The following is a 25,184-nucleotide window of genomic DNA, read 5'->3' on the forward strand; positions in this document are numbered from 1 at the left end:
TTAGGCCAAAGAAACTAGTTTTATCATGCTGGAAGGAAAATCACATTTACAGTTCAAGTCATCTTGACTTTGAACCTAGCAGCCCCAATATCAATTGGCTTCTACCTCTAGACATGGGTAAGACACGTACAAGAACAGATTTTAAAAGACCACAGCAAACTTAAGCTATAATAACCACTTCATCCTAATGAATGGACAATACTATATGTCCTGCATTGCTATTGCTATAAAATGCACAATGATATAGCTATTTATCTCCAAACTGGCATTGGGATATATCCTGCATTGCTACTGCTATATTTTCCACACTGCTATTGCTGTATGTCCTGCACTGCTACTGATATCTACCCCACAATGATATTGGTGTATATACTGCACTGTTATTGCTACATATCCTGCATTCCTACTGCTATACAATCCACAAAACTAATGTTATATATCCTGCATTGCTACTGATGTCTAACCCACAATATTATTGCTGTATATTCTGCACTGCTATTGCTATATATAGTGCACTGCTACTATATATACCATTTTGCTAATGCTATATACTGCACACTGATATTACTATATATCTTGTATTGCTATATATCCTGCACTGTTGTTGCAATATATCCTGCATTGCTATTGATATATACCCCACAATGCTACTGCTGTATATTTACTTCCAAATTAATAGTTATAAATCCTGCATTGCTACTGCTACATATCCCACATTGCTATTACCGTATATCCTGCACTGTTGATATATATCCCACATTGCTACTGCTATATATCCTACACTGCTACTGATATCTAACCTATAATACTATTGCTGCATATCCTGCAGTGTTATAACTATGTATCCTGCATTCATTTTGCTATATATCCCACACTGATATTGCTTTATATCCTGCTTTGCTACTGATGTCTAGCCCACAATAATAATGTTGTATATACTGCACTATTGCTATATATCGTAGATTGCTATTGCTATATATCCTGAATTGATATATATCCCACATTGTCATTGCTATACATCCTGCATAGCTATAGCTATTTACCTCCAGATATTGGTATATATCCTGCATTGCTACTATATATCCAACACTGATATTGCTGTATATCCTACAGTTGTTTTTATATCCTACATTGCTATTGCTAAATAGGCTGCAATTCTACCGATATCTACCCCACAATGCTATTGCTGTATATCCTGTACTGCTATTGTATATCCTGCATTGCTATTGCCATACATCATGCATTGCTACTGCTATACATAATGCATTGTTATTGCTATATATCCTACATTGCTACTGCTATATAAACTGCATTGCTACTGATATCCATCCCACAATACTACTGCTCTATATCCTGCACTGTTTTTGCTATATATCTGATATTGCTACTGCTCTATGTCCTGCATTTCTACTGATATCTACCCTGCAATGCTATTGCTGTTAATCCTGCACTGCTGTTGCAATATATCCTGCATTGCTATTGCTCTATATCCTGCATTGCTACTCATATCTACCCCACAATACTATTTCTGTTTATCCTGCAGTTATTGCCATATATCCTGCATTGCTATTGCTATATATCCTGCACTGTTATTGATATATATCCTGTATTGCTATAGCTATATATCCTGCACTGTTGTTGCTATATATCCTGCATTGCTATTGCTATATATCCTGCACTGTTATTGCTATATATCCTGCACTGCTAATGATATGTATCCCACAATGCTATTGCTGTATATCCTGCACTGCTATTGTTATATATTCTGCATTGCTACTGATATATATCCCATATCTTTTGTCAGGAGGATAAAACGAGTTTACCTAGTCTGCAAAGTCAATACAGCCATTATAAAATTTTTTCATGTAATGTTTGCAGAACATAGAAATTACTTTTAAACAAGGATTATTTTCTTCTTTTAATTTTCAGTACACATTTTTCTCAGTCTGTCACATGACTTTAGATTTAACTATCAATAACCCAAGCATATGTTTTCTCATTTTCTCATGATGATTCATCATGTGATCAATAATAAAATAATTAAATCTGTTAAGATTCAAATAACTTATTTTCATATATTTCTTAAAATAATACAAGCATAAACATAACAAAAGACACATAAATAAAACAAAAACATTGGCCCTTACCTGTCACATTTTTTCCATTCACGGTCAAACTACTAGAATTAATAGTGAAGTCGGCAAACCCAAGGAGAGTGATCAGCCCTTCTGGACTCATCACATTGTATGTGCACACGATTGTCTTCTTAGTTAATGGAAGGTACTTTGGGCTGGCAAGAAATCCTGACAAAGGATCCACTTCTTGCTCACACACTGAAGAAAAGAAAAACACAAAATTATTTCAGAAACATGGAGTATGGATTCTTATAATACTCCTGTCAATACACTTCATTCATGATAGTTACTCTTTAACTCAGTAAGTATCTAAATGTTCTCAGGTTCAAATAGTTTTGCACAGGTGTGAATTTCTTAATTGATACGAGTCCCAACTTTAGGCCTACATGGAGCATAACATATACGTATTTGTGTGTGTGTCTGTGCATGCATGTGTGATATGGATTTTTAATGTAGCTTTAACAATTTTTCAGTTATATTACTATGATGTCTGCAGCGTGGCAGCTTATATAGTGGTGTCTAGCACTGGGGCACCCTGCTGCAGACCTGCATCAACATGTCCCACCCAGTCACATGATCATGACACCAGGCCAACCAGCCCTACCACTAACATCTTATTGCTAAGTGCCTAGCAAGACAGCTGTTAGTACCATTTTTATAAGTCTTTGGTATGACTTGGCCAGGGATTGAACCTGTGACCTCCCATATCTGAGGAAGACATTCTAACCACTAGGCCACCAGAGTGGTTATTAAGACTGGAGATTTATACTGAATAGAATACCGCATCATGTTCATCGATAATAGGTATACATGTAGTATTGTATTCACTACAGTTGATCAATTCAGGCACCATATTTAATTTGTGAGCATTTCTTTCCATGCAAAACCATCACAACTGAATACATTATGAACAGTGTCAATGCATGGATTTTAATACATACATAGTCAAACTTGTCTTAAGCATGACTAAAGGGAAAAGACAAAACTGACCTTAAGATAGGTGACCTCTGAAAAGAGGTTCCACCATCAAAATTTGGTTTCTGCACAAGTATCATACATCAAATGCACCTATTGTTATTATTATTATTATAAAAGTGTGCAAGTCAAACATCAGAGGACGTGTCACCAAGCTTTTTCCAGCTTCTTCACCCATCAAGATGGGCTCTGCTTCTGCCACAATGTGACCAGTCTGTTCAAGGCAATCGGAATCGCCTGTAACCAGAATGAGTGGTGCCTCTTCATTGACAGCTCATCCAGGAGCCTCAAAGCTGTGTTTCTCCATAATGGGTACCTGTCTCTTCCCCTGGCTCACTTGGTGCACCTCAAAAGAGGATTATAACAGCATCAAGACCTTGCTGGATGCCTTGAAGTATGATTGAGTACAGTTGGGGGATGGGGTCATTGGTGACTTCAAAATGGTGGCATTCATGATGGATCTCCAAGGCGGTTTTACCAAGTTTCCCTGCTTTCTTTGCCTACCACAGGCAGGACTGGCCACAGCAAACTAGTTCTCTGTGTGGAGGAACGACATCAAGTGGGAGCCACTAGTGGATCCCCAACCCCCCCGAAGGAGCTGATGCCACCAACGCACATCAAAATGGGCCTTATGAAACAATTTGTCAGAGCTCTAGATAAGGAATCGGTAGCCTTCAAGTACCTTCAAAACTTCTTCCCTAAGCTGTCTGAGGCAAAGGTCAAAGCTTGTGTCTTCGTCGGACCACAGATAAAAAAGATCCTGGAGCGCAATGAATTCCCCAAGAAGCTCACTGGTAAGGAGAAAGTGGCTTGAAACCGCTTTGTTGCAGTGGTTCAGGGCTTCCTAGGCAATCACAAGGCCGAAAACTATGTGGGAGCTAGAAGAGACTCTGGTGAAGAACTACGGCAAATGTGCTGAAGGATGTCCTTCAAAGTCCACATCCTTGATGCTCATCTTGATAAATTCAAGTAGAACATTGCAACGTACTCAATGGAGCAAGGCGATCACTTCCAAAGGATATGCTAGACTTTGAATGCTGCTACCAAGTACAGTATAACGACAACATGATGGGAGACTACATTTGGGGGCTGATTCATGAAAGTGATTTACAATATAATCGTAAATCTCAAAAAACTACTCACTTCTAAATCTTTTGTGGTCATTTTTGTATTACTTTAGTATAAATACATAATTTTGATTCAATCAAATTTGCCCGTCACCCCTGCCGGGGTATAGGCCGCCCACAAAAGATCGCCAGAGGCTACTGTCCTGTGCCATCCCCTCAAGGTGACTCCAGGTGTGACCCATCTTAGTGATGTCCACCTCAAGGTCACGTCGCCAGGTGTTTCTTGGTCAACCCCTTCCCTGCTTGCCCTGAGGTTCCATTTCAATGCCTGTCTGGTAATGTTGGTTGGCGGCTTATGTAGGGTGTGTCCTATCCAACCCCACCTTCTCTTTTTGATCTCGTCCTCTACCAGAAGCTGGGAGGTTCTCTGCCACAGGTTGGTGTTGCTAATGGTGTCTGGCCAGCGGATCTGGAGAATTCTTCTTAGGCAGCTCTTGATGAAGGTCTGAACTCTCTTTACGGTCGACTTGGTGGTTCTCCAGGTCTTCTTGTTGTTGTTGTTGTAGGGTTTAACGCCATTTTTCAGCAAAAGATAGGCTATACATGGCGGCCAGTATAATTGGTGGAGGAAGAACCCTGGAAAACCCCGGGAAGAACCACCGACCCACGAGAAGCTACTGGCAGGCTTTCTCACGTACCAGCGTTAGCCGAGGCTGAGACTCGAACTCACGCAGACAGAGGTGAGATGGCAGTGATCCGTAACGGTGAGCGCTTTAGATCACTCGGCCACTCGGGGCCCCCTTCTCCAGGTCTCTGCTCCATACAGTAGGACTGACTTCATGTCACGGAGTTGAACAGTCTGATCTTGAATTTTGATTCATATATTGTTTATTTCTTACTTTATGTAAATGAAAAGACACAAATTTGCCTGTTTTCTAATTGGAAATAGGTAAATTTCAAAATATCACTGTCCTGGTCATAAAAACAAAGTTTGTGGGGAATAACAGCCATTTTCTATACTTTTTAGGCATAAGCAATTACAAAATAACACTTATTACCCAGGAACAAAAATTGTGTTACAGAAAATTTTCACATCATAAATAATATGCAGGAAGTGCTTACCACCGTACTGATCTAAATGAAACCATTAGGATAAAGTAAATACTGAAAGAAATTATGGAAAAAGTCAAATTTGATAATCTGAAGCAAATTTGTGATGAAACTAGTTTTCAATTAATAACTGCTTTATCAACTGCTTTTTATGAATACATTTTGTATAGTCACAGGCACGTCTCCCACGTCCACCCTGCCACATACAAAGAATTTGGTTGGGGGGGAAGACAGCTATACATGACAGTCTATGTCAGGTATTTACCCCAATAATAAACTTTCTAAACAACATCAAGACTTTATTCAGATTCCTTAAACAGCAATGGAGATATTAGCCAAATTTAGAGTTACACAGATAGGTTGTCTTTGAGTAGATTAAGGTGAATACAATAAAGACGTGCTGAAACATCAATTCTAATGACACATCTTTACCTAAACAATGCCTCTCTTTGGAACACAAATGCTTCATGATTTTGTAAACTCCAGAAATCGTTAAAGTCAGTTATAAGTGAATTGGTGTCTGAGAAGAAATTTCTCTGTTAAATTGTACTGAGTAATTGTATATGTGTGGTCAATTTCAGTGATTATGTATCAATGAATTTATTTGATATGTCCCTTTATAAGTTTAACAGGGTCCCACACATCAGTATATCAATATTCCAGCATGGTCTAATGTTAATTGATTAAACTTTGATCTCTCCAGATTAGCTAGACTTGTTGTGATTACCCCCCAAACACAACACACTGCGGCTATTAGCATCTCCAGAATAATAATGAAAGGTTAGGAACTGCTTGTTTTATATCAGTCTAAAATTACTTCTAAAGCACATTATTTACTTAAATGTGTGATTTCTTAAGTTTGCTAAAAGAGTTTATAGAAACTTTTCACTTCTGTCGCTGACAACTAACATAGCATTTGTCATTTACTCCTTAAATTTATAACTTCCAAATCTCTTTTTGACATTCATGAAACATTTAAGTAATTCTGATTCTGTCCTGATGCTATGGTGGTAAACAAAGACCAAAAGCATTGTAGGTTGCAAACAATTTGAAATCTTTCAAGAAATGCAGTCAGTCATAACTCACAATGTAAATAATGCAGTGCTTTTTGCCACAAAGTAGTCTCTTTCTAAAAGTGAAATACCATTTTTAGTTTTGCACACAAAACGTTTTCCTTTATACCATTTTACTAGATAATGTCTAAATATGTGATATGTACACAGCTTTTGACATAAACCATTTTCAGCCAAATTCTTAAGGTGGCAGGGTCCAGTTTCGTAAATTGGCCCCATGGCAAATTTCTTAACTTAAGGCTATGATGTGACTTTTTCAGCTATTATTGTTTACTATTTAAAGATATGGAAATATTTGTAAACTAGGTGTTTCGGGCTGCATTGCTCTTGAAACTGATGTCAGGCATGTACACCTTCCATAGTTACTCTGCAGTATGTTGATAGTGAAATACTAACAGTTGGCTAGGAAGAAGAGCTAGTTTCCCATAGCAGTAAACAGATGGGTTTGGGGCAAGTAGAATATCTTAAAAACGGCTTGGATGACAAATATTTTCAATTACAAAAGCCTGTTTAGTACACACTGTTTTGCAGAACTGTTGCGTAGGAAAAGGGTTTGTGTTTGCACTGTGAGCATCACATGGTGTCAAAAATGACCTTCAGATATGAAAAATGCAGGTAAAAATTTGGGGTTGGGGTGCATAAACTTCTTCTGCTATCAACTGCTGAGTGGATAATATTCTTATGCTTTCTTTTAATATTGGTATCCAAAAGTATGGAAAATTTTGACCTCACTTGTGTATTTGATTTTATATAATTCTTTTATACTAGGTCGCTGATTGCGGAATTAAATTTGTACATAAAAACTGGCTCCTGCCCCCACAGTACAACTACTATGAAAGTTTCTTTTTACCTGCTCTGCACAACATATATAAAAGTCCAAGGGAAGCTACTCTTTAACAATTCATTAGACAAAATGATTCTGATGCATTAAAGCTCTTAAAATATTTGAGTTTATAATCTGAGCAAATCTAGAACAGGCATTAAAGTTACCTCTATGTGTTGCCTTGGGTCTCACAATGCAACAAAATATATTCATCTATCATCACACCTGTTTTCTATTTATGGTTTTAGAAATGCATTCGGATTCTTCCTGCATTTCATTACTATCATCACACCTGTCTTCTGTTTATGGTCTTAGAAATGCATCCAGATTCTGCCTGTATTTCATTTCTATCATCACACCTGTTTTCTATTTATGGTCTTAGAAATGCATCCAGATTCTGCCTTTATTTCATTTCTATCATCACTCCTGTTTTCTATTTATGGTCTTAGAAATGCATCCAGATTCTGCCTTTATTTCATTTCTATCATCACACCTGTTTTCTATTTATGATCTTAGAAATGCATCCAGATTCTGCCTTTATTTCATTTCTATCATCACACCTGTTTTCTATTTATGGTCTTAGAAATGCATCCAGATTCTGCCTTTATTTCATTTCTATCATCACTCCTGTTTTCTATTTATGGTCTTAGAAATGCATCCAGATTCTGCCTTTATTTCATTTCTATCATCACACCTGTTTTCTATTTATGGTCTTAGAAATGCATCCAGATTCTGCCTATATTTCATTTCTATCATCACACCTGTTTTCTATTTATGGTCTTAGAAATGCATCCAGATTCTTCCTGTATTTCATTTCTATCATCACACCAGTTTATGATCTTGGAAATGCATTCAGATACTTCCTGTATTTCATTTCTATCATCACACCAGTTTATGGTCTTAGAAATGCATTCAGATTCTGCCCTTATCACTTTAATTCATCATTTACTTTAATGATTGCTCATTGGGAACAAAATGAAAATGCATTTACCAAAGCTAGTAAACATTTTTCAATAGTGTAAAAAGAAGAGAAGTGCAACTTCATATTTTATCTCATTACAAAAAATGTTTTAAAGCATATCTAAATGCATAAAATACAAAAGACACAACTGAGTTGTGACAAACTAAAAGTACAAATGCATTAATTGTAAAAATGTAGAAGAGTACCCATGATCAAATTTTGTTTATTTCCTTTCATTCCCTTAACAAAAAACTGTACACATAGGACCACTGCTGATGATGATGCATGTGTGTGATTTGGATTTTTAATTTAGCTTTAATAATTTTTCAGTCATATTGCCATGTTGTCTGTAGTGTGGTAGTTTTTATAGTGATGCCTAGCACTGGGACATCATGCCACAGATATGTAGCATGATGTCCCACCCAATCCTAGCACAACCTCTTAATGCTGAGCGCCTAGTGAGGCAGCTGTTAGCACTATTGCTACAAGTCTTTGGTATGATTCAGCCAGGGTTCAAACCTGTGACCTCCTGCAATCAAGGTGGATACTCTAACCACTAGGCCACTGAGTGGTTCTGTTGATCATGTCATCAGCCGTCAAAATGTGTGTCAGTGTAAAGAATCTGATTTTGTAACATACAAAATAATAAATTGTCAAATCCATTCAAGAGAAGTATTTGCATTTTCCATTTTTGTCAATCTTTAATTGTTCTCCATTTTATATTTGCACTCAGCCACCCAGGAGCTCCTCCAACCCATGACAAAATGATGATGTAAAAGATAATTAGTAAAGTCACCAAGACAATTACAATCCTAGTCTTGTTTCAGTTTTTGCATAAAACACACACACACACATGCACACACAAAACAAAGATCACTCTACACAACACTTGCAACAAATGTGTACAGGATCCCAACATACTGATTGTGACCACCAAATTCACATGCAGAGGGTCACTTTTGCCCCCAGAAAATCAATAGTAGAGAAAAACAGAATTTACCCGATTAAAACAAGGACCCAAATCTGGTAAGCAATGATCAAGATCTGCCCCTTCATAATCTGTAAGCAGGCCCTAGGTGGCCATATTTAATTGAAACTGTACCAAGAATAAATTATGTTGACTCTGCTCAACTGGCACAATATGTGACAACAATGCCTACACTGGTCACTGTTAAAATTGAAATTTATCTACATGACAAACAACACATTTGTGAATATTATGAAACAAAGTTCTCCATAAAATCTGCACAATGAACGTCATTTAATGACCTTAAACAGTGTGCTGTCATGCATACTGACAGACATTTACATGGATACCTAAGTGATCATTATGTCTATCACCTGCCGCAGTCACAAAAATATATACAAGTTAGTGGGTTCAACAAAAGCTTATTGTACTGAAACATCTCTAAATCTACAATTTAAGATCTGCATTAACTCCAAATTAGAATCAATCAATTTTCTGATGCAATTTCAGTTTACAAACCTTTTTTATAAACAAGGTTAAAAGTGACATTCTTTCCTGATTCCTTTAGAATGGTTACCACAGTAAGATCACTAGTAGACACCACTGTCACTGGATCTGAAAAATAAACACGTTTCAACATCAATATGGGAGACAGAAAATGACATACAGAAGAGACAAAGAATATGATGCAAAATAAAATATCTGCATGATGGAAACTAAGCAATATAAAAAACAATTTTACAATCATGCTGCAAGGCCTAAATAGTGCAATGGTTGCTATCCACAGTTTGATTCACAATCGTGACATTTGGAAATGTACATGGCTAAGTAGTAGTAATAGCTGTCAGTTTACTTTCAGTACTCTGATTACTGTCATGGCAACAAAACGTGCTTCAAAGCAACTTTTGTACTACAGTCAACAAACAATTCCTCCAAGAATTCTTGATAAAACCACTTCTTTTTTTTTATAACTGCTGAGTGTTGTAACCACATCTGATATTCTTGACAGCCATGTTGGCCCTAAAATAGGTACCATTTTTAATGAGGACAAAGTAGACACCATTATAATTTTTTTAAGGAAACACACTGCCAATGTGACAATCCACTCAGGACAATCAACAGGAATATGTTCACTGTGGCAATCAAATTAGAAGTCTTTCATTTAATATCATCTAGATGACATAAAAGGTATTGTGGTGAAAACCCTGTACCAATATGACCATCGGTTCTGATAAGATTTTTAAGAATGTCATATATGGATCATTTTCATTCCCAATTAGCTAGACGTGTACACCTTGTGAAAATCCATGTGAATATTTAGGAGGATTAGCATGGAGATTTTGAAATATCTGAGGTCAGATGGGTACCATTTTCAATAATGACCAATCAATTCTAGAGATTACATGATTTTCAAGATGGCCACCACAGTGGAGCTTACTGGCTGACAGACTGGCATTATTTTCATTCCAAACTAACAATATACAAATAAATGGGTCTTGTAAAAACTCCATGTCAATATAAATTCCAATTTAAAGGAGCAGTAATAGTAAGACCTGCATATTGTTATTTAAGACAAACTAGCTACCATAACAAGTCTTCTGGTGTAAACTCCATGCTGATATGACTTTGCATTCAGCAGTGACAGTAACAAGATTTTCAAGATGGCACCCACATCCAACATAAGATCAGCACCATTTTCATTGGCACCAACCATTAGAAGTCTTAAGTGAAAACCTCATGTGGATATGCAGTAATAACAAGATTTTTTTAAGATGGCTTCTGTTGCAACAATACTGAATGTCCAAGCATGTAGTTTTATGGGAGGTACAACTGATTTTAATAATTTAATATGAATCTGTCACTATTACTATCATTCCCTCTTCCAGAATGAGAGTCTCCTCAACCAAGTTCACATTTCCACCCTCCCATTACATGGAATGTTCTAGAAATCTAGAGTAGTGAACCCAGAACCAGCCTGACTTCCACATTATAAACCCCTGCAAGATATGGTTTCCTCTGACATTATGTTTGGGCCATCAAAGCAGAGTGGGAGGATGGAATCTAACAATTGTGATAGTTAAGTATTACATCATTAAAAACAGTCTTGTTCACCCTTAAAAAACTGCATTTTAATAGCAGTAATACATTACCCTGCTAAACATACCAGTTTGGAGGGAAGGTGTTGGACTCAGATAACTGGTATAATAATAAAAGATATACACAGCTTCCTCCATAACTTTGCACATGGATAGCTCACAAACCAGCTTATAATGCAGGAGCCTACATGCCAACCCAAGGAAAAAGTGTACTTCAAGTGGACAAAAAGAGTAATCTGAGCAGAAAAAGAGTAATCCACATATAACATGATAAAAATTCATTGAGCATATATACAAAATGATTTATTTATCCCTCTGGACTTTTAACATCAATTACTGCTTCAAGGTTTCGTATACAACACTTTTGAGCTTCAAAAAGCAACAGATTCTCATACTGCATTTAAAAACACTTTGTACCAGCTGAGACTATAAATGTTTTGCACACCAGTAGAGAATTAAGTGCTAGGTTACAGAGCCTTTATCTGAATTCAGTTTTATTTTTGTTAACAATACTAAACAATCTCTTCGAGTCAGCATTAGAATTGTAAAGAACCAACAATATTCCTTTCATAACCTGACAAAGAAGAAGTTGTTTATATCTTCCAGTTACTGCATCTTTTAGCTGGGAAATGAAATGAAAAAAATCAACTCTGTCTGCATGAAGTACATTGTCAGGTAGAGTGTCAACTTACCATATATACTCTCGTATAAGCCTGTTCGCGTATAAGCCAACCCCCAAACTGAACAGGTATAAACACTAAAAATTGCATGACCCACATTTAAGCCGACTTACAACTCTGAAGCATCTCAAGATGCATGAGGTAAGTTCTAAATGCATTTATTTAAACAAACTTGTATTTAAAAAAATTACATGTATACTTATCTCGAGGTTGGCGTGCATGATTATTAAAAAGAAATGGTATAACTTGTTTGAAAAGTAAGTTATTTAATTTCTGTTTTCTTATAAAGTTTTGGAAATAATGCCTCGAAAATTATGCTAATACCGTAGTTGTAGTTTGCTTTGATGTAAGCGACCTTACAACATGCTTGCCAACTTTCACGCATGGGGTGGGGTGGGACCTCCCAATTTTTGGGTTCGCACCTCTCATACCTCCCAATTTCATAATATCTTCCGATTTTTGTAAAGAACTCCTGATTATTACATTATGTCTTTGATTTTCATTTCTTCTAAACAAGAAAAGTTCTACATCTTCTGTTGTATCAACTTTGAATTACTGTTATGATGCAATAATTATTTTAGTATAAAGCATTCACTTCTTCACTAAATAGAATGTTAAGTTTAAACATTAATCACGTAAATGAATGAATATTGTTACCTCTACAATAATACAAAAATAAAATAATAAACCAGAACAAAAAGATAAACCACAACAATAAAATCGTTCACAATTAATTTCAATTTCAAGAATGATCACTATAAATGTTGTAAATCCATATGCTATAGCTCCATTCCCACAAAAAAAAACTTACACGAGTGAACACCTGGCATTTTATACTGTATATACCAATGTTAAACTGGTATAGTTACCGGTCAAAGTCACTCTTATCACAAGCCAGTTTCAGGGTTTTAATGATTAAGTGGCCTGTACTGCTGTCGCAAAACGAAAGACAAATTCACCGACTATCAACATAGGAGACACTGAGACATCATGCTTTCCACTGTGTGGAAAGTTACGTTCGTTCAGCTAAAACACAAAACTAAAACTAACATTTATCTTATGAGAATTTTAGCCATTACTAACACTCTTCGTGAACATGTAAATTATGATCAGCCTGAGAATTATGAAGTCTATTTATCTTTATTTAACTTCATGTTGGAGAAATCAGAAAATATGCACATGCAAAATAATAACAAAATTAATCATTGTACTTTATAACAGTTTAATAATTGTCAGGTCACTGAAAGTTACATTTTTGTTTACATGTTTATGTCTTAGGACAAGGAATAAATTATTGTTTTGTGTCCCAAGATTTACAGCCATTACAGTAGTCAACATAAAGACCTAAAAACTGTGGATAAGCCGACCCTCTTCTTCCAGGCCTTTATTTTTTCCTAAATCATTCCGCTTATAAGCAAGTATATACGGTAATACTTCAGGAATTCTCCATCTAATTTATCACCAGCCTTACCTGCAGCATGGTGCATCATATGACAGACAACCTGATATGTACAATGATGGAGACATTTGTCAAAATCTGGAATGCTTTTCATCCCTCCTAAAAGGGTATCCTCCTCATGCAACTATTCAAAATGAATTTGCAGCCATTTTATGAAGATGGGAATCACTTTTCATTCCTTGTAGTTCATCTGGTGGGTAAGGACTAGTCCCATTCTTCTTGCATGGTTCCACATGAGAAGATGATGTTTATCTGTGACATGCCACATCCAAACTGCTTTCAGGCCAAGGCATGGGCATAAATGGAACAATAAAAGGCATGGGATATTACCCTTCCTGGAATGATGTCCCTATATCCCACAGGGACTGAAAGACAACATTGGAAACTGGAAGGGGGCTGCCATTCCAATTCCCTCCCCAGCTGAACAAGCATATGCTGAATCCCTATATTCAAAAAGATTGGCCTGTGCAAAGGGGTTATCTCCTTGATCCTTGTTCCCATACTAATGATGAGACTGCATTAACTGTCGACTGGTACTCAAAGAAAGGTGCGAAGTTACTGGTCTCAAAGAAAGGTGCGAAGTTACTGTTCAAAGACCAGTCAGACAACTGATATGATTAACTTCTCTCAAATAATAATAACAATAATAATAATAATAGTGAGGACTTTGTACAGTGCCTAATCTTTACAAGTTCTAAGCACTTTACAACATTAGATGACACCTATAACATAAAAAAACATGTATAATGATATGATTAGACACCTATAACATAAAAAAACATGTATAATGATATGATTACAAAAACAAAGACCATGAAATTAGAAAACATAAAAAACATGCTGAGAATATTTCAGGTAGGAGACATTATCAGGTCTTTAAGTTTGTTCTTGCAGTCGAAATAAGTGAGTTTTGAGAGCGCTCTTGAATGGGATCACTGTCTTTGTATCTAAGATCAGAGGGCAATTCATTCCACGTTGCTGGGCCCTGGTATGAAAAAGAACGCTGTCCATATGACTTGGTTTTCATAGTGGGAATAATGAGTATACAATTGTCAGAAGAGGAGCGTAAGTATCTTGCTGGTGTGTACACATGGGTGAGGTCAGATAGGTATGTTGAACTAGAGTCCAACTGAAACACAGCACAGAGAACAAATTTTGTGTTTGATTCTGGATAGAATGGGTAGCCAGTGTAGGGTACAGAGCAGCAGGGAGGTATGCTCTGACTGGGACTCTAAGTATGATCCGAGCAGCTGTGTTTTGAACTTTTTGAAGTTTCTGGAGCAGATATTGAGATGAACCAGACAGAGCTGAGTTACAATAGTCCATTCTTGAAAGTACTAATGAACACACAAGTATTTTAGTGGCATCAACTGAAAGATATTTGTGAATGGAGCTGATGCGTCTCAGCTCAAGATATATAACCTTGTATATATTCATGACATGTTGGTGCATTGTGAGAGTACTGTCCAGAGTAACACCTAAGTTTCATACTGATTGTGTGAATTTAATGTTGGTGTTGCTGATATTTATTGTTTGAGGTAAAGGATGTGAATAAGAAAGTCTTTGTGTTGTCATCAGAATGGACTCAGTTTTATCATCATTCATCTGCAGCTTGTTACATGTCATCCATAATTTCACAGCAGAAATGCACCTTCTACACCTTGGATACTAACATCAACTTCAGATAGGTGGCTAGATTTGTATATTTGGGTGTCATCAGCGTACAATTGGTGAGACATTAGACAAAGATCTATGACACTTGAGAGTGATTGAGTGTACAGAATGAAGAGAACAGGTCAAAGAACAGACCCCTGTGGAACACTACAACATATATTAACTGGGCTGGAGTGTATTCCATTTGCAGATACAATCTGTGTCCTGTTGACCATGTAGGACTTGAACACACCACAGTAAGGCTGTATCATGAATGCCAAATACATGCTGGAGATGGTGAAGTAATATATCACGGTCTATTGTGTCAAATGCTGCAAACAAAACAAGGACGGTGAGGAATGTAATCTTTCTGCTATCCAACACAGAGAGAATGTCAATAGCTACTATTAGAAGAGTAGTTTCAGTACTGTGGCAAGGGCGATATACAGATTGTACATTGCTAAAAAGACTGTTTGAATTTCGATGAGATACAAGCTGGGATAGAACAACCTTTTCAAGATTTTTTTATATGAATGAGAGATTAGATGATGTTGTTGTTGTGGGGTTTAATGCCATTTTTCAGCACACGATAGGCTATACATGGCGGCCAGTATTAATGGTAGAGAAAGAACCCAGGAAAATCCCAGAAAGAACCACCTACCCACGAGAAGCTACTGGCAAGCTTTCTCACATACCCACATTGCCTGAATCCGAGAGTCGAACCCATGCAGACAGAGGTGAGATGGCAGTGATCCATAACAGATAGCGCTTTAGACCATGCGGCCACTTGGGGCCCTGAATGGGAGATTAGAAACTGGGTGGTAGTTCTTTAAATCGTTATGGTCTAGTGCTGGTTTCTTCAGCAGAGACTTTACAATGGCAGTTTTGAAAACTGATGGGAATTCCCCAGATGCGAGAGGTATTAATAACATCAGTTAGTGAAGGCAATACTGGATCTAAGCACTCAAGCAGCAGTGATGTTGGAATTGGATCAAGTTCACATGACTTTGGTGCACTCTTCATCAGGACTGTACATACAAAATCCAGGGGACCCGAGTGTCCAAGTGGTCTAAAGCACTCTTCTTTATGGTTCACTGCCATCTCACCTCTGTCTGTGGCAGTTCGAGTCTAGGATTCAGCCAATGTGGGTATGTGAGAAAGCTTGCCAGTAGCTTCTCGCGGGTTGGTGGTTCTTTCCGGTGTTTTCCTGGGTTCTTCCTCCACTATTAATACTGGCCACCATGTATAGCCTATCATGTGCTGAAAAATGGCATTAAACTCCACAACAACAACAACATCCAAAGAGACAGGTTCAAATGCTGCTAATGGTTGCTGCTCAAATTCTGTATCCCAACTGTATGGTGATGATGAGTCAGTTGAAACTGTGGTGTCAAGCTTATCTCTAATGGTTTGTACTTTGTCATGGAAGAAATCTGCAAACATGTCCCGAAGATTGACCGGAGAGAAGGTAGTTGGAAGAGGTGTAGATTTGTTCCTTGACAGTAGCTTGTTAGTAATCTCAGAGCTCTTTGCAGCTGGAACTTTCCATGATCTTAGTAGTGTAGTGGGCTGATTTCGCTGTATGGACTATATTTGTGACGTTCTTCTTAGCGACTTCATAGATTTGCTTATGATTAGTAAGTCTGGTGGAAAACCAAAGCCTTCAGCTTCACGGCAGTTTCTTTTAGCAGGGCGAAGCTGGTCCCTAACACTGCTATACCATGGAGAACACTTTTGAATTGATACTCTGCACTTGGTAGCTAGGGCATGTTTGTCGAGCACTGAACGCAGGCAGTTATTGAGTTGTTCTACTGTAGGAGGTAAACAAGGTGTTAGGTTTGCTTGGATGTCATGCATTAGTTTGGTTCTATTTATCATACGGAGGTTTCTCTTAGTAGCAGATAAAGGTGGAGGGTTAGGAACTGATACATCAAGATGGCATATAATGCAGAGGTGATCTGATGCAATGTCATGGGATAACAGGGAGGACTGTAGAATGTTGTCAACAGGTCTATGAAAAATCCAGTCTAAAATGTGACCATGTTTATGGGTGGGTTGGCTAACTAACTGACTGAGCTTGAAAACATTAATGGAATCTAAGAGTTTTCATGTGTTTGGGTTTCCAGGACAGTCAAACTGAAAGCTGAAATCTCCAAGAATAATCAGGTTGCCATCTATCAAGATCCCATACTCCAGGAGATTCGGAAACTGCTCCAAAAAGAGAGATTCAGTCAGCTTGTTTTTTCTACTAAGAGGAGGTCGGTATAGGCAGAAAAAAATGGACTGACCTTTGATCCGGTGTGAGTGTGATTTGGACTAGCTCAAACGTGTGGTCGAAATTGAATGTTGTGTGGTTAAGATGTTTGATCATGGAGTTCTTTGTGATGACAGCAATTCCACCTCCACGAGAGTTACTGGGAATGACGTAATGGAGTAACCAGTGGGTGTTAGATCCACACACTTGGGCTCATCGCCTAATGTTTATAGCCATGTTTCTGTCAGGAAAAAGACTTCAATATTCTGGTCGTTGATAAAATTAACTATTTCTGTGCACTTTTCTGGTGGTCTGATTGGGCAAAGTGATACCACTGCTTCTCTTTCCAGCAATAGGTGATCTGGTCTCTGGAACCTTTCCTGGGCCATTGACACCTACAGAGTGTGTTGCTGACAAGATTTTCAAGCTAGCTTCTGTAGTGGTCATAGTGGCACCATTTTTATTTAGAACCAACTAAAATCATAAGTCTATCAGTGAAAACTTCATTTTGAAATGACCATCCATTCCAGTGGAATATTGAAACCAAGATTTTCAAGACTGCTGCTGCACTGGAAATCCTGGATTACCTAGTAGCATCATCTTTATTTAGGATCCAACAAACCCATGTCTGTTCAGGAGGAGTAGCAAAAACAAGTTTTGAAGATGACTGTCATGGCAGATCAGCACAATTTTCATTTCGCACTAACCAGAGAGAAGTATTTCAGATGCAAATGCATGCTGATAACCATCCTTTAAGTAGGAGTGTTGAATTTTTGAGCAGAACCACTTTCATTTAGGACCATCTAGATAGACATCAATAGAAGAATTCTAATGTAAACCCGATCTCAATATGACTTTACGTTCTGAAGTAGTAGTGACAACATTGCAATCAAGCTATATTTGATATCAGTTCAACATCATCTTTTTTAAGCACCAACAAGACATCACAAAAGGTGTATTAGTGAAAATCCCATGCTGATATGACCATCCATTCAGGAGGAGTAGCAATAGCAAGGTTTTCAGGATGGCCACTGTATCTACCATACTGGATGTCTGAGCAGAAACATTTTCATCTAGATACAGAGACATCATAAGAAGTGTTCAGGTGAAAAACCATGTCGATATACTTTCCTTTCTGGCACAATAACAGTAACAAGATATCAAACTGTGGTGATCATACTGAATATCTGAGCACTACTATTTTCCTTTAGGATCAAGCCTGGGATGAATGTGCATGCAAGTAGTTTAAGTGTAGAAATAACAGATTTGTGCTAATGGACAGACAGATATCAAATAATGGACCTTATAAGCTGTTTTGGTCTATGACCAGTGGAGCTAAAAACCACCAACCCCTAAACATAGGAGTACATGGTAAAGATGTCAGATCTTGTGCTATCTATTGCAAACAAAAGTTGTTTCAGGAAACTTTTGCCTGACTATCAGTAAAAATGGACTGAACAAACCACATGGTTTAAATTTCCAGGTCTTCACTTACCAATGACTAATGACAAATATTTGTGAAACATCTTCCATGAAATTCCCTTAAATGCTCTGCTCTACTACTTGTAGTAAAGTTATGCTGACGAATAACATTTATAGCTCACAGATTTTATTCTGACAGCTTTCAGTGCATGTTCTTTGTTAGGCAGCCATCATGCTTGTTTAATTGAGATGTGCAAGTTACTGCTCAACTACATGTGCAATTTCACTAAGCTCCCTCCTCCTCGTCGGAGAGAAATGATAAAAGCCAAACACCCCTTTCACTGCATCTTCAAAGTCACTCATGTATGACATTAACTTTGTTTGCATCAAGAATAACTAGTTAATGAGCAACACAATGCAATCCTACTGTAGAAGAAATAACATATCTTGGTTATAACACCTTGTTTCCTAGATTGACCAAGGCACCATAAAAACTGGCACATATTACAGATTTCAAAACTGAAGTTCAGCGTTATGTTTTAGGTTTTCAAACTCAATGTCAACTTTAAACAGCATTTTTTATTCCAGCAAATATTTCATCTGCATTTCCTGAAATAAGGGGTTCAATCCCAACCAAATTTGTAAAGGGAATTTTCTCAGATGGTGACAGATAACATACATATAAAATTTCCTGTTCCACACCAGCACTGCTTGTTGATCCATCACTTAAATGCTAATGAAATTTGCATATTTTATTTCACATTTGATTGGATCCAGAAGGGAGTCTGCAATACATGCAATGAAATCAGTTCATCCATGAGAATTGATATAATTTTCAACTAAATTGACACAATTTTCTTAATACTCTTCAGAACATTCAAAATCAGAAAAATGGTATACCCGCTTTACAACACAACTGACAGTAAGTACTGAACAGGTATGACATATGCTCTGTTCTTTATTCAGTTCAATAATTGCTTTAACAATCAGGGCATCTGACAATCATGTACAGAACAAACAAAGGCTTCAGGTAACAATGCCTGTATGTAATTTTACACATACATTTGTTGATATCTTGCACTTTAAGAAACAATTCTGAGATTCCAGAGGAATACTTTTAATTTACATTTTTCTTTTTGGAAAAGAAGGGGGTCAGACAGTCTTATGACAAGTTTATCTCTTGGATCAGACTGGGAAAACTGCAAGTCTTGGACCTCGGACCACCGCTATTTTCAAGCCCATTGTATGGATGATTGCAGAACTTTACCAGACAAAGAGGATGAATTCTGGACTTTGTACCAGATGACATTAATTAGTGACATTTATAGGATTTTAAAAAATGTCGACCTAACTTGAGGTCTTTACACATTTAATACAATTTCCCTTTGATCAGGTACCCACATAACCAATCATTAGGATTGACGTGTAGATGTTTTACTAAAATTCTGACAGCCCTAGGCATCACAACTCGATTTGAGACAAGGACGCCATGGTGACATCACAGCTTTCATTAAGGCAAACACACTATGGTGATATCACAACTTTCATTGAGGCAAATACACTATGGTGATATCACAGCTTTCATTGAGGCAAACACACTATGGTGATATCACAACTCTCTTTGAGGAGAAAACACCATAGTGTCACCATAACTCTCCTTAAGCATCAGCTCTGTTCATACAATTTTCACACAATCAGACATGCTGTAATGGGAATACAAATTGTATTTGTGGACACAAGTGAGGATCTTTATTATAGACATCTGACTTGATGGTAAACAGGAGTAAAAATACTGTAATACCACAAAGTCCATGTCACCTAGAGTGTGTGCCATATGCATGTATGAATGCGTGTGTGTTTTCTTTTTCTGTAGATTATATGTATTATCCTTATATTATCTGATAACCAGAAATGTTTGATTGTACGGTGACCTTGGAATGGTTCCCCGACCCAGTGGTCAACCTATTACGGGGTTAATAAAAAAATAATAAAAAATGCATGGCAAGTAAAGTGAATATGCTGGCCCTAGTACTCTCCAAAAATCAATGAAAGCAGTCAAAAGTTTCATACTGAAATTCAACTGACAATAAAAATAATTCAACTGACAATATAAAGTTGGTAATTAAACTTTCATGGCCTGGCTTGTTATTTAATTTGTATGGTGCAACATTACTCCCAATGAATGTTGTGATGTATTTTTGATGAAAGGAACTTGATTTCTTCCCCCCTCCCAAAAAAAAAAAAAAAAGTTGTAAAAGTGCACAATTCACATTCAAGTGAAACAGTCTTAAAAGAACGATTTCACTGGAAGTGGGGAACGAAAGAAAGGAAACACCCACAGATAACACAGTTCCTCTTTATGACAAATTTGATTCTAATTAGGATAGTAAAAACCTTAAACAACGAGGTTAATCTAGACACAAATGACATATGTAAATGGACATGTACAATGACACCATAGTGATCACTACATATAAAGCTTTCGTCACACAGACTTAACAGTAAGGACTGAAACTAAATAATATCATGATCCAAAATGGATAACTCCAAGAGGTAACAAAACAACTGACCATTTTATGATGTTTACTATGCAAATTCAAGAACCAACCAAATATACAATTCAGATAAGATAAATGGTGAGGATCAAACATTTTGGTCTTACCATTGTCAGATGTAATATTGGCGATTATTTTGTTCTCTGCGCTGATGGTGATATTATCTCCACTACCCAGACTGCCAAGGGACGAGAAGACAAGCATGAGAGTGTCGCCAGTAGCTGTATTGATTGAAAATGTAAATGTGCAGTTCGTCACATTTAGTAGTATGTCTCCAGGACTTACTGTCACATTGCCAGTGAAGGTTTGATTGCAAGGACTTGCAGCTGCAAGAAAAAATATATGAAATCACATTCATAGAGTGTTCTACAAATTCTCCCTCGAGACATATCCTTTTGAATTAATTTTAAAGATGTGCATAGAAAAAAAAATGCTCAATGCAGTGTTTATTCAAATTCATCAGGAACAATTATGTAATTAAATGTACCAGGGTTTTCAATAGATGTGTACCCTTGGGTTTTGACATGTGGAATTTAAAAATGACTTATTTTTCAGATGCAAAAGTTTCAACTTTACGTCTTTTTGACGCACATAGATTTGGGCTGGAACATCAATCATAGTTACCCTTGATTCACTTCCAGCTTAAGAGTAAGCTGTCAATTACAATTGTACTGCAGGAGGCAGTGATTGACATCTGCTTGACAATAGTTTAGACCTTGACGGCCAATAATATTGCACCAAAGGAAGATATACATGAAATGGGTGGAGCTAACAGTTCACTGAAGTCAGGTTTAGATTTAACTGACTTGGGCTGGATTGTTTTGAGATTACGTTTGATGTTTATGATGGAGGAAGAGGAGACACTTATGACGTGAATAGACTGCCTTTTGATCAAATATCAGCATTGGTATGTTTGGACATCAAATTATAATCAATTGGTCAAAACTGGAGCATATCGACATGGTGGCTCACGATGCCGATTGTCAATGAGGTGGAAAAACTTTGTTTTGTTGGAAAGTTGCTTTATTTAGCGGGTTATCTAAATGTTCAGAATCATCTATGACTTCACTGGATTCATTTTTGTTAAAATATCTGCATTTTTCTTACCATGCTTTAAATTAATATCTGTTAGACAAAACAGGAATTTATGGCTTCTCGCAAAGGTAGTTTTCAGCATGGGATTGTGTTTTATTAGAGATTAATTTGCTTATATCCACAAAACATTTAAAACCTCAAAGGTTTTAATTAATGATTCATTCGGAAAAAAAACTAAACGGACATAATATTCAGTGCATACTGTATTTGCCGGCCTATAAGTTGATTCAGTGTACAAGTCAATTCAGCAAATTTGGCAAATTTTCCATCCTTCATCCTTATACGAGTCAATGCCAAGAATAAGACAAGGCCAGATCAACACCTTGGATTGTGTTTTTCACTTTGTTCCACACAGCATCCTCAATTTTATCCTACCTGTAACTCTGTAACCTTTCCAGTCAGGACCATTAAATGTAACTAAATGTACCTAATTTATTTCACAAGAAGTATTTTAAAGGTATTATGTACTTTTAACTATATATAATGACGCTGACCCAAAAGTTCACTAAGTTCAAAAATGTCACTGGCTGAGAAATTTACAATAGTAATCACCTGGCATTTCCTTTAACTATATGGTACAGTATTCATAATACCCAAAGGTAGCCTCATATCTCTATCACTAGCCTCGCTAATCTGATCTGGTCTGCAGAATCTTGACCTCAAACAGGTGTTATCTTGGAATGACTGAATACAGCCGTAACACATTTAATTTGCAAGTAAACACCAGTGCAAAGCCATGTGATTCTTGTAATAATGGAAGTGGAAACAAAAATTAGAAGAAATCTCTTAACTACTGGCATTAACTGATAATGGCATATGGATCCTATATTTGTTCATACATGATCTCTTCCCCAAAATGAAATATTTTTTTGCACATTATCTTTTGTACTCTTGGAGAATTATTTTCCATATGAAAAATATGATAAAGCAATTTGCATGACAATCCATATATAAGTTGATTTGGAGTATAAGACAAAGCTAAGATTTTCTGGTCAAAAAGTATCGTCTTATCTGAACTTTAAAATCACAGTGGCACAAAGAAGTAAATTTTCTTTTCCCTCTCTGTCTTGTAAATGACCTGGCGGTGATGAATCTTCTGACCTTGAGACTCCAAAGATTTAGCATCACTATATAAACATAAAAGCCATAATTGCATATTTCAATACACAAAGGAGTGTAGTTTGTGAAAGCCACAACTGCATTATTTTGATACACAAAGAATGAGTGTAACTTGTGAAAGGAATTATACTTTTCTGATTACTGAATCAACTGATGAATTTACTAGTACTAGAATTTCTCTTAAATTTCTTAGCTTTGAGGAGAAGAAGAGTCAATATCCGAAATTTTTTAGAAACTTTAAGGTCGAGTGGAAAAGTGAACGGACAATTCTGTGATGTACATCATTGATATTTGAATGATATGTAATCTTCATAGTTGTATGGGTATATTTTTGCATATAAAATGATTTGAGTAGTTGAAAATAAAATAACATATAAAACAATCCTCTGACTGTTTAATGTACAAAATATACACATAGTAACTTAAAAAGATAAATACTTTTACAAAAATAAGATTATTTATTTCTTCCAAAATAATGAACAGGTATTTCTCTTTATTCAGCATGAGACAAGAAATCTTAAACATCATTTGTTTCCACCAATAACAAGGAATCAAGCCATGGGCTCATGACTGTCCAAAAGAATTGACACTCAAGATTTTAGTTTTGACTCCTGGAATTTTCATTTTGACTCCTGAGATTTTGGGGTCAAGAGTCAACTGACTCTTCAGTTTGGAAATCTACTGAGAACCCTGTGTAAGCAGAAAATTCATCTGAGTCTACAAAATGGGATAATTTTCATAAAATGGTCACTCTTGCTTTATCAGCATGTTTAGGCATAGGGACAAAGTTCACTTCCCTATGGGCTTATTACCACAGTTACAGCAATTTGGATGGCTTTCCACTAGCATGAGCTTGTTACCAGTTACAGCAACTGGGATGGCTTTCCACTAGCATGAGCTTGTTACCACATTTACAGCAATTGGGATGGCTTTCCACTAGCATGGGCTTGTTACCACAGTTACAGCAATTTGGATGGCTTTCCACTAGCATGGGTTTGTTACCCCAGTTACAGCAATTTGGATGGCTTTCCACTAGCATGGGCTTGTTACCACAGTTACAGCAATTTGGATGGCTTTCCACTAGCATGGGCTTGTTACCACAGTTACAGCAACTGGGATGGCTTTCCACTAGCATTCGCTTGTTACCACATTTACAGCAATTGGGATGGCTTTCCACTAGCATGGGCTTGTTACCACAGTTACAGCAATTTGGATGGCTTTCCACTAGCATGGGCTTGTTACCACAGTTACAGCAATTTGGATGGCTTTCCACTAGCATGGGCTTGTTACCACAGTTACAGCAATTTGGATGGCTTTCCACTAGCATGGGCTTCTTACCACAGTTACAGCAATTTGGATAGCTTTCTATTAACATGGGCTTTATGCTTCAATTATAGCAATCTGAATGGCTCTCCACTGCAGACAAGACAATGAACGTGTTTAGTGCAGCAACAAGATCTGGATCAAACAATGAATGTATCTGTGGTGTATCTTTTTTTTAACTGTAAATCATCTTAAATATCTGACAAGGTGTTCACTTGTAAACGCAAATCCTCTCACCAACAGGGCACATCTGAAGCAGCCAAAATACAACGACTGATATGAAGCAAAATACAAAAGTCATTCAATCATGAACACAGTGACCTACTTTATGTACAAATGAGTTAGTCTCTTTAAGAAGTATTCATATACTGATTTTCACAAGTGTAGGTGAAATATGGTCCTAGATTTTGAGGGTGT

At 36.9% G+C, this 25,184-nt stretch overlaps 1 protein-coding gene across 6 annotated transcripts in view; it reads right to left on the minus strand.

The window, feature by feature from the left end:
• LOC149779044 (uncharacterized) overlaps window positions 1–25,184 on the minus strand; it is a 214,751-nt gene that overhangs the window by 156,558 nt on the left and 33,009 nt on the right. For all 6 annotated transcript variants that reach the window (XR_016415554.1, XR_016415555.1, XR_016415552.1 and 3 more), the window contains 3 exons: window positions 21,338–21,556; window positions 9,631–9,726; window positions 2,148–2,333 (listed from right to left, as the gene is read on the minus strand). Coding sequence is in view for 1 of the 6 variants with exons in the window: in XM_089939614.1 (XP_089795740.1) it covers window positions 2,148–2,333; window positions 9,631–9,726; window positions 21,338–21,556 (501 nt within the window). In the remaining 5 variants the exon portion in view is untranslated. The remainder of the gene's footprint in view (window positions 1–2,147; window positions 2,334–9,630; window positions 9,727–21,337; window positions 21,557–25,184) is intronic.

The sequence above is a fragment of the Sinohyriopsis cumingii genome, chromosome 17, assembly GCF_028554795.1.
Source record: "Sinohyriopsis cumingii isolate HCF-2022 chromosome 17, ASM2855479v2, whole genome shotgun sequence".
NCBI classification, from domain to species: Eukaryota; Metazoa; Mollusca; class Bivalvia; order Unionida; family Unionidae; genus Sinohyriopsis; species Sinohyriopsis cumingii.